The 12570-nt window shown below is 56.8% G+C and overlaps 1 protein-coding gene across 1 annotated transcript in view; it reads left to right on the top strand.

The window, feature by feature from the left end:
* LASP1 (LIM and SH3 protein 1) overlaps positions 1 to 12570 on the top strand; it is a 39541-nt gene that overhangs the window by 544 nt on the left and 26427 nt on the right. Inside the window, exon 2 of the mRNA XM_015078537.3 lies at positions 6372 to 6466. Coding sequence (XP_014934023.2) covers positions 6372 to 6466 — 95 coding nt within the window. The remainder of the gene's footprint in view (positions 1 to 6371; positions 6467 to 12570) is intronic.

The following is a 12570-nucleotide window of genomic DNA, read 5'->3' on the forward strand; positions in this document are numbered from 1 at the left end:
CCCCTAGGGCCGGGAGAGTGAGAGGAGACGGCCGCTCCCTCTCCCCGGCGCGCTGAGCGCCAAGTAGGCGGAAGCGCGGGGCGCTGGGGGAGGGGGAGGGGGAGAGGGAGGGGGCGGCGGGGGGGGCGGGGCAGAGGCTGGGGGGCCCAGTGAAACCTTCAGCTCTGGCCGCAAATGGCCGGACTTCATGGCCTGGAGACTGGGGGGCGGGGGCTATCAGCCGGCGAATGTTGCATCTGGTGAACTGGGCTTCGGATAAGGATCCGAGCCCCTCTGCGAGACCCCTTTTTTTGGACGACCTGCACCCCCCTCGGTGGTTCAACGCTTAATGGACTAGCAGCAGACCTCCTCTATAGCTTCCCAGCCCCCACCTCAAATTAGAAGCCAACTCCCGGGGCTGGGCTGCCCAGCCAGAGCGGGGCGGGGTCGGGTGCTGGAGTAGGGTGGGTGGGGGTGCTTTGCAGAGATCTCCTGAAATTGTGCTCAGAGCCTGAGACTGGCTTGTAGAACAAAGAGCTAACTTTTCAAAGCAGGTTTCCCCAGTGGAGGGTGAGGTTGGCTGAGTTCAGGGGAAGCCAAGAAAAGGGGGAGGTGTTAGGAAGAGGGGAAGGTGGCCTTCTGGAAATTCACGGTCCCCTGGGGGCCCTTACGCGTCGTCTCCCCCATCCATGCTGGACTTGTTCATCTGGTTGCTATTATACTTTTGGAGGGGGGCGGAGAATAGAACTGGGTGTTTCCAGCAGTTTGGGGTAGGTTCCGGTCTTTTAAGCTCCCTGAGATACTAAGGCGATGCCTCCCCTCTGCATCTTCTCCCCACTCTGGAGGAGAAGCCTCTGTGGTTTTGTCTCCCTCCTCATCATGCCTTTTGCCCACCTCCCAAAGCTGGCTCCAAGTCCAAATGTTCCCTCCTAACTGTCTGAACTGGCAGGGGTTGGGGGGCATGGGATGGAAGAGGGGTACAGAAGTCTGGGGCCAACTTTTTCATTGCACACCTGGAGCCAGGGTTTATTTGGGAAAGGATAGTTCATTGGATACTTTTGGTCTCTTCCCTCCCCTTTGGGATTGACGCTTTCTTAGTGATCTTTAGCCTCTGAATCAGGGAGATGGGATTGTGTTCCCAGGTCCTGAAATACATTTGAACTTGCTCTTGGGGGAATCGAGTATATAGGGCTGCTGCTGTTTCTCTGTCTCTCCTGGTCTTGGCTGGGCAGGAGGAGAGGAGGACTTATATTATGAACACAAGCGATGTGGGTGCTGACCTTCCCAAAGACCATGCCAGCCTCCGGAGGGCAGGACTTGAGCTTGGAGGCACTAGCTAAAGAACAGACTGTCCTTGCATACTGGGATTTTTACCTTCCCCTGGTGGGGAGGGATTTTGGCCTCTGCATTTCATGTGCCTCTCTTATTCTCCATAGTCATGGACTATGGAAAGAGGCTGTGGGCTCTTTCACCTGTATAAGGCAGAAGCAACGTAAGGTGGAGGGATTATTGGGCCAGGAGTTGGGAGACTTGATCCTAGTTCCAGGTCTGCTCCCACCAGCTTTATGAATGGCTCTAGGCCTCAGTATTCACCATCTGTCAGATGGGTATGAATGATGTCATTTCCTTGGAGGTGGGACAGTGTACTAAAGTGCCCAGAAGGGGATGTGGTATAGGCTGTGCCCTCCCTATCTTTCTGGGATAGTCGGTCCAGCCCCACATTCAGCTCCCTCATAAAGTCTTTTGAGAGTGCTGTGTGCCAGAGGGGAGAGGGTAGTGATCCCACAAAGTGCCTTCCCCTGGGGGTTCTCTTGTCCTAGCTGGAAGAGGACATTCAGGCAGGTGGGGGCAGGTGGGGTTGCCCTGGGAAGGAGGTTTTTTTAAAAAGCCCCGTGAGGGGCTCAAACTCACGATTCTAAGGTAAAGACCTGAGCTGAGATCAAGAGTCTGACGCTTGACTGTCTGAGCCACCCAGGTGCCCTTCCTCCTCTTTTTTTGAGCTCTCCTTACAGGAGGTGGCCCTGGGGAGACCTCAGCCCCTGCACTGAGCAGGAGGCCTAGAATATTTAGGTATCAGACCTGTTCCATGTAACCCTCCCCAGGCAGTAAGGACAGACACTTGGACTAGGGACCTGGTGCCCAGAGGACCAAGACCTGGGAGGGGGGAACATTCAGTCCCATAGGTGTGGTTGCTAACCAACTTCCCAAGGCCTGCCATTTTATAGGAGAGAGTCAAATTAGACTCATTTCACTACGATTTCCCTATGGCACATAGCTCACGATGTGACCCAGAGCACAAGCCACGTCCTTGGTGTTAGTCTTTTCTCCTCCCTGAGCCTTATCTCCCGAAGGCTTAAGTGGGTAAAGGCCATGTCACCTCTGATGGCCACCCTGCCCCCAACCTGCAGTACCCAGTATGCTGTGCACGCTGAATAAATATGTATTGCTGATGACGATGTTTGAGGAAGGAGGTCGAAATGTGCTTCCCCAGAGGACTTCTGGGCTTAGAGTTGGGGGGAGAAATGGGGTGACCTCATTCACTCATTCATTCGACAAATATTTATTGAGCACCTGCTTTGTGCCAGGCTCTCTGAATGACTGCTGCAGGAACGTTTGGGGAGGAAGAGAGTCTGTGTCTTGACACGTCCTCTACATTTTGAGAAGGGTGGAGTTTTGTCTCCAACCCTGTTGGGAAGCATTTGTATCCGGGGACCTGTGCGCTGTCTAGAATCTCCCCTGGCTTGCTTTCCCAGCCTCCTGAAAACAGGTGGAGATGTTCAGGAAGGCTAGAGGACTGATAGGCTGCTAGTTCCCCTGGAATGCTTTTTTTTTTTTTTTTCTGGAATGCTTCTTTGGGAGGGCTCTCCTCCTCTGGTGGTCTGAGCCACCCCCCCACCCCCCCAGGGGGCAGCAAGGCAGAAGGCGGCTGGGCTAGACACAGAAGAGGAGGCACGTCCATGAAGCCGTGGTGCCCCATTTTCCCAGCTGAACCCCACAATCACGTTGTGATCATCCGTTCACAGGAGCTACTCCTTATTGCGACGTGTCAGCTTCAGTCTTCACAAAACCGATGCGATTGCTCCTCTGAATTATGAACCCCCTAAGCGGAGGCTCAGATAGGTCCTGCGGCTCACTCCCTGCTCACCCAGAGCTGTGAGCAGCCGCTTCCCCTACCTGCACCGTGATTCCAGAGGAAGAGTGGCTGGCCCAAGCCTCGACCAAGTATGGAGGACCTTGCTTCTGCCCTCATCAGCCTCCATTTGCCTTTCTGTGGAGTGGGGTTTCAGTGGAACGGGTTGTAGTTTTGGAGCTGTGGGTGAGAGCGTGGAGGGCACTGCCGGTGCCTGGAGATGGGCTGAGAGGGTTCTTATTGGCACTGGACGTCTGGGTTTTGTGACTAGGGAAACTGTGGACTCCCAGGGCAGCAGGAAGGATTAGAGTTGCACGCCCAAAGGTGTACTTTGCTCCCCCCCCCCCCCCCCGAGACTACAGGCTCAGGAATGCATCTCTGAAAAGTTCTTATCTGGGGCCTTCGGGAAAAGGGGGTGCTCTTGCTCTGGGACAGGGCCAGTGGGGCAAGGGAGGGAGGCAGACAGGTCCTGGTGGGGCCGTACTGACTTATTTCCCTGTGTCATTCACTGGACCCGACTGAAACAGGGATGGGGTTTCTTTCCTCTTGGGGTCCCCTTGGGGTCCCCGGCCCAGGCTTGGCCCACAGGGACTTTTGGGTGACTTGTCATCTTCTGTTCCCCCTTCCACTCCTCCCTCGCCCCACTCCAAAGAGGACACAGTAGCGGGAGCTGCCGGATTTTCTTTAACCTTGGAGCCCTCCTCTAGAGAGAGGAGGGAAGCGACAGGAAGCCGCTATCAGTGCTGGGCTAGGAGCCTGGAACTGGGTCATCTCATTCCTCCCACCACCCCCACCCTGCCCCTCTGTGAGTCCACTTTCCAGACTCAGAGACTGAGTTCAGTAGTGACCCTGAAGGTACTCGGTCCCCTCTTGTTTTCATTATTCTGCTCCTGAGCCCCATGTAGGGAACAGGTGACTACTGCCCCAGCCTTTAATGTGTCAGCTGAGAGCAAGGGGTCTTGGGGTGAGGGGGGAAGAGCTAATGATGGAAATGGGCCCCGTCCCCTCATGGGGGCCCCCTTCCTCCCAAAGGCAGCTAGGAGGTTTCTTGTGGAACCCCCTGCACCCCCAGCCTGGCCAGTCTGCTCTGCCTCCCTTCCCCAGGGGCTCAGCTCCAGGGTGGGGACCTGGCCATCTGCTAGGGTAGGACTGTCTCTTTCTTTCCCTGTGTCTCCCCCAGGTCGATCAGGAGGCAGCGTTGGAGGTCCCCAGTCCTAGGACAGTGCATATTCCTGCATATATGTGTGTGAAAGTGGGTCATGGTCCGGATTCCAGAGAATGTTTTTCCTGGCAGGCCCCCGAGGGGGTGGGGGGGAGGCGGAGGCCCAGGCAGGGGCCTGTGCAGCTAGGCAGGCAGCGGCCAGCGGACTGGGTGGTGACAGGGCTGGGGCACTCTGCCAGCACCTCCCAGGCATTGGGGGAGAGAGAGGGGCTGTGACTTTGGGGGCTGGTGGGGGCCGGGACTACCCTGTCTGGTCTGCCAGCCAGGTTGCGTGTGCTGGGTTTTTGTACGGAGAGGAGTCTGGGCTGGGCTCTGGGATGGGCCCAGGTTGGGGTGAGGGCCAAGCTTACGCCAGCCGTGCCTTTGCTTCCAGACTTCCAGCTGGCCATCTTCCCCAAAAAGTGGTTCTCCTACCACTTCATTTACTATTCCAGCTTTGGAGAGTCTCCTCGGTAGGGAAAGTACCCTGTTAGAAGGTGATTACCCCCAAATTATCCCCCGGTCCCTGGTTGAAGGGGGCCAGGGTCGAGGAGGTGGTATCGCAGCTTCTCAGCTTCCTTTTTTCTGTCCCCTCTTCCAAAGTGTCCCAGAAACATCCCTTGGCTGGGCAACACGTTTTGAAAAGCCCTGTCTTGGAGGGATTCCTTAACAGATGGCTATGAACCAGCCCCGTGCTGGGCACCTTCGCAAGGCTCCCTGGGCTCTTCCCTGGCTTCCGGCCTCCTTCTTTGAGGGGTCAGGAGTGTCTTCCTCTGACTGCTGGGAAATGGGGCTGAGACGGGCCAGCCAGGTCACCAGACAGCCCGGATTCTGGGGTCCTGGAAGCTGGACTCCAGGTTGGTGTTGATCCTGGGCTGCCAGGGGGGGCGATTTCTATATCCTTTGCGTGGGTTTGCCCGAGAATCAGCATTTCTCAGGATGGGAGCATTTCTGTTGCATCGGTCCCCCTTCCTTCCTGGTCTTTGGCTCTGTTCCCCTTGACTGGCCCCCCTGGATTGGTCCCTGGGTTTTGCTGGAGTCTTACCCGCATTGTAGCCGTGGTTGGGCACAGGGAAGCCCCACCTGCTTCCCAGCGCACACAAGCCTCCAGCGGGAGCTGCTGAGCCCCCTCTGCTGGGTTTGTACCTGTCATGGGGCCCAGCACCTAACATTCGAGTACTTAGAGGGGGCAAGCGCTGTGCTGAGTGTCTTACAGGTGGTTTCTCATTTGCTCCTCATTATTGCTGATACTCTTTTCAGACATGAAGATGGCTCGGAGGCATACGCCCTGACCAAGTTCGCACAGCTAGTCAGGGTGGAGCTTTGATGCCCACTGCGGGGGATGTACCTCCTGTCATGCCTCAGAGGGAGAGCGGCTGTGGGGGTCCTCTCGTCCCAGTTATCTGACTGGGGCTGGGAGAAGGGAAAGGGAAGGAGAAAGGGTGTGAGTGCGGTGGCCAGAGCTTGGGACACCCACCCCCCACCTGGTCACGGGTCCTTCGAAGTGGGAGGTATGAGAGCTGGAGCAGCGCCAGGGGCCCATGTGTAGCGGTCCTGGAGCCAGAGTGAGGAGTGCCAGGGTTTCGGCCCAGGGGCCTGGTGGCCGGCCCTCCTCCCCTTCTCCAGACCCTGTCAGGCTGCGGGGCTGCCCCTCTGAGTTCAGCAGCTGTGGCTTCTTAGCAACCCTGGTGCAGCTTTGCATAAGCAATGAGGCTTCTGGTGGTGGGGGCGGGGGGGGGGGCAGCAGGAGTGGTCGGGGGAGGTGGGGCCATCCTTCTGGGGACAGCTTGCCACTGTTAGAACCGGCCCCTTCCACGCTCACCCTTCGTGCCTGCCCGTCTCCTGCTCCTGACAGCTCAAATGGCTGACGGGTGGGGAGTGCGGAAGGGAGGAGAATGTCAACGGCTGCCAGAGCCTGTGACTTGAGATGTCCCCGGCTCACCCCCGGGGTGATTCTGTGTTCCAGTGCCTGGGAGGGAGGGCTCCTTCCTAGGGCCCGAGTGCCCCTTCCCGAAGTCCTGGTGTCTGATGGGTGTCCCCCCTCTGTGCCTCTGTCCCCAGTTCTGGCATAAAGCATGCTTCCACTGTGAGACCTGCAAGATGACACTCAACATGAAGAACTACAAGGGCTACGAGAAGACGCCCTACTGCAACGCGTGAGTCCTGCCTCCCTCCCTAGCGCTTCCTTCTGTTCTCGCGATGTTGCCCAGCACTTGCACGCTCTACCTGAGAAGCGTTCAGCGCGTTTAGTCCTCACCCCGGCTGGATGAAGTAAGGGCTGCTGGTGTGCCCATTTTACAGGGAGGGAAACTGAGGCTTGGGAAAGGAATAGTCTTTCCCCAGATTACACGGCTAGCGAGAGGCTGGTTGAAACCCAGCCAGGCAAGCATGTTCTTCCCAGTGCACCCTGCTGCGAGAGAGGGCCCAACGCGGTCCTTCAGGGAACGGTGCTCTCTCTTACTTACCCCCTGCCGGAGGGGCTTGGGGGGGGCTTCTGGCAGCAGCCCTTCCTGGCGTTCATCTCTTGAGAACTGAGGGCAACGTGAAGGGGTGGCTGGGCCTGGGGCAGGCCTCTTCCTGCCAGTGAGGGAGGCCGTGGAGACCTTCATGTCTTTTCCAGTGGAGTTGGCTGGGGCTCTGTTCCTTTCACACTGGGACCCGCAGCCTGTCCTGATGCGGGGAGGCGGGTAGAGGTGGGGTCCTCCATCCAGAAGGACACCCCTCTCCCATCCCTTGCAGTTCCGGAGAGTGCACCGCCTTCTACCTTCAAGTTGACGTCATATGTAGCAAGTGTAAACTCAGCGCAGGTCCACGGTATATGCAGGACCTCCCAGCCACCCTGCTAGTGAGGGCTTCAGAAGGTCAAGTCACTGAGTCACGGCAAAATCCATATTCAAAGAAATTCAGGATCTGACTTGCGTCTAGGAATTTCTTTGGTCAGGAGGCTCTTCGCGGCAGAATCGCTGAGGAGGGGAACACTGGGACTTGTCGAAAGGGGTAGGGGGCTTAAACACCCTTGAAAGGCTGCCTCTCCCTCACAGCAGCCCCAGTCCCCTCCTGATACCCCAACCTCATCATCCTTGGGGGTTTGAACATTCATCAGGCAAGGGTGCCTGCCAACTGCTATATGCCAACCTGTGTCAGGGACTGGGAAAGGAGATTTCTTAAAAAAATTTTTTTTCTAATGTTTATTCACTTTTGAGAGAGAGCGTGAGTTGGAGGGGGGCTGCATAGAGAGACGGAGACACAGAATCTGATTCAGGCTCCAGGCTCTGAGCTGTCAGCACAGAGCCCAGTGTGGGGCTCAGACTCACGAACCACAAGATCACGACCTGAGCCGAAGTCGGATGCTCAACCGACTGAGCCACCCAGGGGCCCCTGGGAAAAGAGATTTCTAAATGACAAAAATCTCAAGCCCAAGAAGCAACCTGGATATTGTCCTTTCTGGGAGGGATTGGGCACTGGGAAGGCTGCCTGGGGTAGAAGGAAGATCCCAACCCTCTCCTGGCTTTTGCTTCAGCTGCCTCCTCTCTTCTATTAGCTTCCACTGGTCCTCTCCCCCCTACCAACCCCTCCCACCCCCCAAGGGAAATGGGACATTCTTAGAATTCTTACAGGCTCACACAAGCCCTGATTCTCTGCCACTTCCTCCCTCTGTTGGGGAGCGGGGTGGGGTTCAATAAAGCCAGAGGCCCGGGCAGTGTAACCCCTTCATGGCTGGACCACTTGGAGCTGGATTCTGAGCCCTGAAGCTCCTTTGGGGGCAGTTTCTGAGCCTCGGCCCCACCCGGCAGAAGTCTGGCTGAGCCACGTCTCTTCCTAAGACTCTAGTAGCCTAGCATTCAGTGAGCATTGGGAGTTGGTGACAGCAGTCAGCCTTGTCCTTGTTTCTCGGCGTTTTCTCAGCCTGATGCTAACTGCTCTCACCCTCTTCTGGGGAGGCTGCAGTAAGTGGGGGTGGGGACTCCTGGAGGTGTTGGGGTCTCTGGGGGCGGTAGAAGATGAAGCACCTCTCCCCGGATGCTGCTTCCACAGTGCCCAGGCAGAGGCTCCTGTCTCTGTCCTGGCCCCCAGCCAGAGAAGCAGACTGGCCTCTCTCTGTTTCCCCAGGCTTTACCGCCCCAGCCTCTGCCCTGCCCAGTTGACCTTTGGCCCAGCTGGGATGTTACCTCAGAGGACTCAGAGGACTCGGAATGAGAGCTGAAGCTCTGGGGGGATGTGTGGCCCGGCTGTGTCTCACCTCCGCTGGGAGTGGGCAGAGTAACACCCTGCCCGAGGCGCTCACACTCCCTCAGCCAGCGTCTGCTAGCATGCTAGCAGTTGGTCCGGACCCAGCAAGCCTGACGAGGTGATTCCAGGATAAGCCAGATGTAGTAGGCTCGGCCTGCAGGGAGCACCCTTAGGGCCTGTCTGAGCTTCAGTTTCTCCATGGTTACACATTCCCACCCAGGGATGCGGGGCCCCTAGACCAAAGAGTACTGAGCACCTGCCATGTGCCAGGCACTGTGCCCGCGTCCCTTCTCATTCCTTCCTGTTTGCTTTCTGCCTCTGGCCCCATCCTCCAGTGACATTCAGGTTCCTGAATCTTGCGGTTTGCCAGGGTGTAGCTTTGCCCCCATCCCCATCCTGACCTTGCTTTGTGGACCTCAGGCCTGGCTTCCCTCCTTCTCAGAAGTAGCGTCTGCTCAAGACCCACGGGGGCAAGTGATCTCTCCCTGCCCTTTACCAGGGAGTTGGACCCCCCCCCCCCCCCCCCCCCCCCCCCCGCTCAGTGAGCGAGAGTGTATGAGTTTGTTGTGCAGGGAGGCTTCTGTGTTCTGCCTCTTTCTGGCCAGTCCCTGAGTCAGGATCTTGCAGGGGGTGGTCAAGAGAGAGCAGAGGGCTGTCAGTCATTCCCCGGTTGGCTTCTCAAGACCGAGATTTTAAAATGTTCCGGAAAGGGACTGTAAGCAGCCAAAGGGCCTCTTCTGTTTCTCTCATTGCACTAGGCTTGTTTTGGGGTTAGGCAGCAGAGAGAACCCAGGCTAGATCACAGCCAGCCTGCTGGGCCGTGATGGACCCCCCGCAAACGTACCCTTAAACACGTGCCTGCTGCGGATCCAGACACATACGCTTTCTCCTGGTGTGGGGCCGGGGAGAGATGCCAGGGAGTCAGACTGAATAGGTTGCATCTGTGTCGTACTTCCAGGCACAGCCGCCCAGGCACTGCCATGGCAAGGGGGAGGTGCGCCTTTCCGCTTTTGCACAATGGCTCGTGGTACCAGAACCACTGTTCCTCAGATTCTTTCGTGAAACGTCTGGGTGGGTGGAGTGAGCCTGCTCCCTTGGGTTAGAGGAATATTTACGCCCTCGATTATTTGTTTTGTAAACCACATTTTCCGAAAGTGGGGCTCATCTGTCCGCATGCACGAACCTGCCCCTTTTCCTCCATGCAAATAGTGTGGGAGTGTGGAGGTCAGAGGTGGGGTCGGGGTGGGAAGAAATGTGCCCGCGCCCTCCTCCTTGGGGGCCACGAATCAGTGCAGGCTGCACACCCGAGGCAGAGTTGTAGACCAGGGGAACCAGGTTTGGGGATATCAAGTGTGGAGATGGACATGGGCCAGGGAAGAAAGGGGGAGGCGCTCAGATGCCCCCTCCCCCTCTTCACTGACTACAGATTTCGGGGTCCATCCTTCACAGTTTCCTTGAGCTGTGTGATGCGGGGCTGAGGAGGCTGGAGATGGCCCCGGCACTGGAGAACAACTTGACTGTGGTCCTGCTCCTTCCCTCAGGTCTCAGAGTGTGGGGTCTGGGTGCTCAAAACGTCTCTGGATTCTGCCAGACTGTGTCGAATCCCAGCTGCTCTTGGGGATGGGGCATTGGTGGGCAAATCTAGGACTGGGGTCTGGGGCTTTCCCACTTCCCTCTTTCCTGCCTCTGATTGGGAAAAATGGGATCAGATGTGTCAGGAAGTAGGTGTAGCACCAGGAGTGGGAGTGAGAGGCGGGGCGGGTGTGTGATGTGTGTTTGGGATGGGGAGGCAGGCTCAAAGGGGCAGCCACAGTGGCCAAATGCAGTCTCTTCCCCCCCACCCCCACCCCGACTCATTCCCAAAGCCTTAAATCCAGAGATGTCAGGGCCTCAAGGAACCTCAGAGATCACTTTGTTTCTGAACGAACCCGTTTTATAGATGAGGAAACTGAGGCCCAGTGTCTCTATGCCTTACCCAACTTGGCAGAATTATTTCTCTTTATGTATTGCCATCAGGGACTGGTACCAGCTTTGATTTTGCATCTTGCAGTCTGAGGGCTGGTAAGTCCCTCTTCATGTCTGGCCTTGATCCTTCTGGCTGCTTGTGTTTTTCCTCTGGTCAAACAATGCTTCCTTGTTGCTTCCTATCCCCACCATTTCAGCCCCTCAGGCCTGGGGGACTGGTAAGAAACTGGGTTAGAAAGGAGCCCTCCCCGCCTGCCCACGGGCAGTGTTCCCAGCAGGAGAATCAGCAGCTCCTTCCAGAGGCAGGATGTAGGGGCTATTTTTTTTTTCCTTTGGTAAAACCAAAGGCTCCTTGTTGCTTTTGTTGATGTATTTTTGTTCCTCCTTGAACAAAAAGCTGTGGTTTTTGAAGGGGTCCAAGGCTGGAAGGGGCAAGGTTGCTTATAGAAAGGGGGTGCTGAGCTTTTGGGATCTCTGGTCTATTCTGGCTCAGCCTCTGGAATGCAGCTAATGGCAGGAGCAGGAGTGGGGCTGTGCCTTATATGCTGTCCCTGTCACCAGTATGTCTGTAGCAGGAGCCTCGATATCCTCCCTGTCCTCAGAGTCCTGAGCAGGAAGGTAACTCAGAGGTCCTTAGTCAGAGGACCCTTCTCCTGCATCCCTGCGCATCACTGTCTGCACTCTTGAGACACCTGCTTTGGAAAAGTTTTAATTAAAGGAGGAGGTGGCTTCTGACTGAGACCCCACAGGGTCTCTCTTGACGCCCTAACTTGGCAACTGGTTGGGTTTGAAAGATAAAGTACTTTGTTCTTCACCCACCCCGCTAAGCACATCTTTCATTTCCCCAGGGCTCTGAGAGCTGGGGGTGGACTGGGTCCATCAGAGAGAGAGAGAGAGAGAGAGAGAGAGAGAGAGAGATGGCAGCCTCCCCCTAGATGGCCGGGCAGCTGTGGTGGAGGGGAGTGCGCTGGGCAAGGTCTTTGTCCTAGACGCTGAGCAGCAGTTTCTTTTTCTGTAAAACGGGCACAATGATAACGCCTGCCTTTTCTAACCCAAAGCCTTGTGGCAAATCTCAAGAGACAATGTGCCTCAAGTCTATCAAGAAGTCACTCAGTATGCCTGTAAGTTCTCCTGGAGGTCTAGGCTGCTGCCCACTGCTGCCTGATTACCCTCCTGGTCCCTGTTCTTGCCTTCATGGATGCTAGGTCCCTTTCCCTGCGCCTACCCCCCCCCCCCCCATCCCCGGCTTCCCGTCCTAGTGAACTTGGACTGTGTCCATGCCTCTCTCTTCCCCAGAGCAGCTGATGCTGCTGTCAAGGGTGGGGAGGGGCATCGGCAGAGGGCCCACTGCCTGGAATAGTTAACAAGGGGCTGGGTGCAGGCTGGCCCACAGACGGGACAAAGAGCAGCTGTGCTCTGCACCAAGCTCCAGGTAGGGTTGGGACACCCAGCTCTTCCCTTATTCCCTCAACCGTGATACAATCTGTTGGTGAGGCTGGGGTTCCGTTAGGGTCACTAGCTGGGGTGGGAGCCCCTCGTCTGCCTCAGCACCCACATTGGCACACACACACATCCATTCATCCCAACTGGGATCTGAGGGTAGCGGGTGGTGGTGGGGGGTGGGTAGCTTCAACCTGAGAACAGAGAGGGAGGGAAAAGGTAGAATTCCCAGCAATTGTTTCTGGAAGGAGGTCAAATCAGTTGCAGCCCTCTTGGAAGGCAGTCATGTTGGTGGGGGAAGGGCACAGCACCGATGTTTGTGCGTCCTTCCTTCTGAAACGCACCCGTGACACCTGTCTTCCTCACCGACATTGTCTATAAGGATCCTGCGTTCACGGCCTCCTGGTTTTGGCCCTCATGAGCTACTCCGCAGCTGAGGACACCCTTGCTGTCTGCGCCTCTTCCCCCACCCCCACAGACTCTCTCTGTCTTCCTGCTCTGCCGCTCTCCTGCCTGGAGCTGAGGATGGGGTTGCCATGGGAACCTGAAGCGCAGTGAGCAGGGGAAGGGAAAGACAGGGTTGTCTCGCCAGGGCTGGGGGCTGTGGGGAGGGGACAGGGTTGAC

This window comes from Acinonyx jubatus, chromosome E1 (assembly GCF_027475565.1).
Source record: "Acinonyx jubatus isolate Ajub_Pintada_27869175 chromosome E1, VMU_Ajub_asm_v1.0, whole genome shotgun sequence".
Lineage (NCBI taxonomy): Eukaryota > Metazoa > Chordata > Mammalia > Carnivora > Felidae > Acinonyx > Acinonyx jubatus.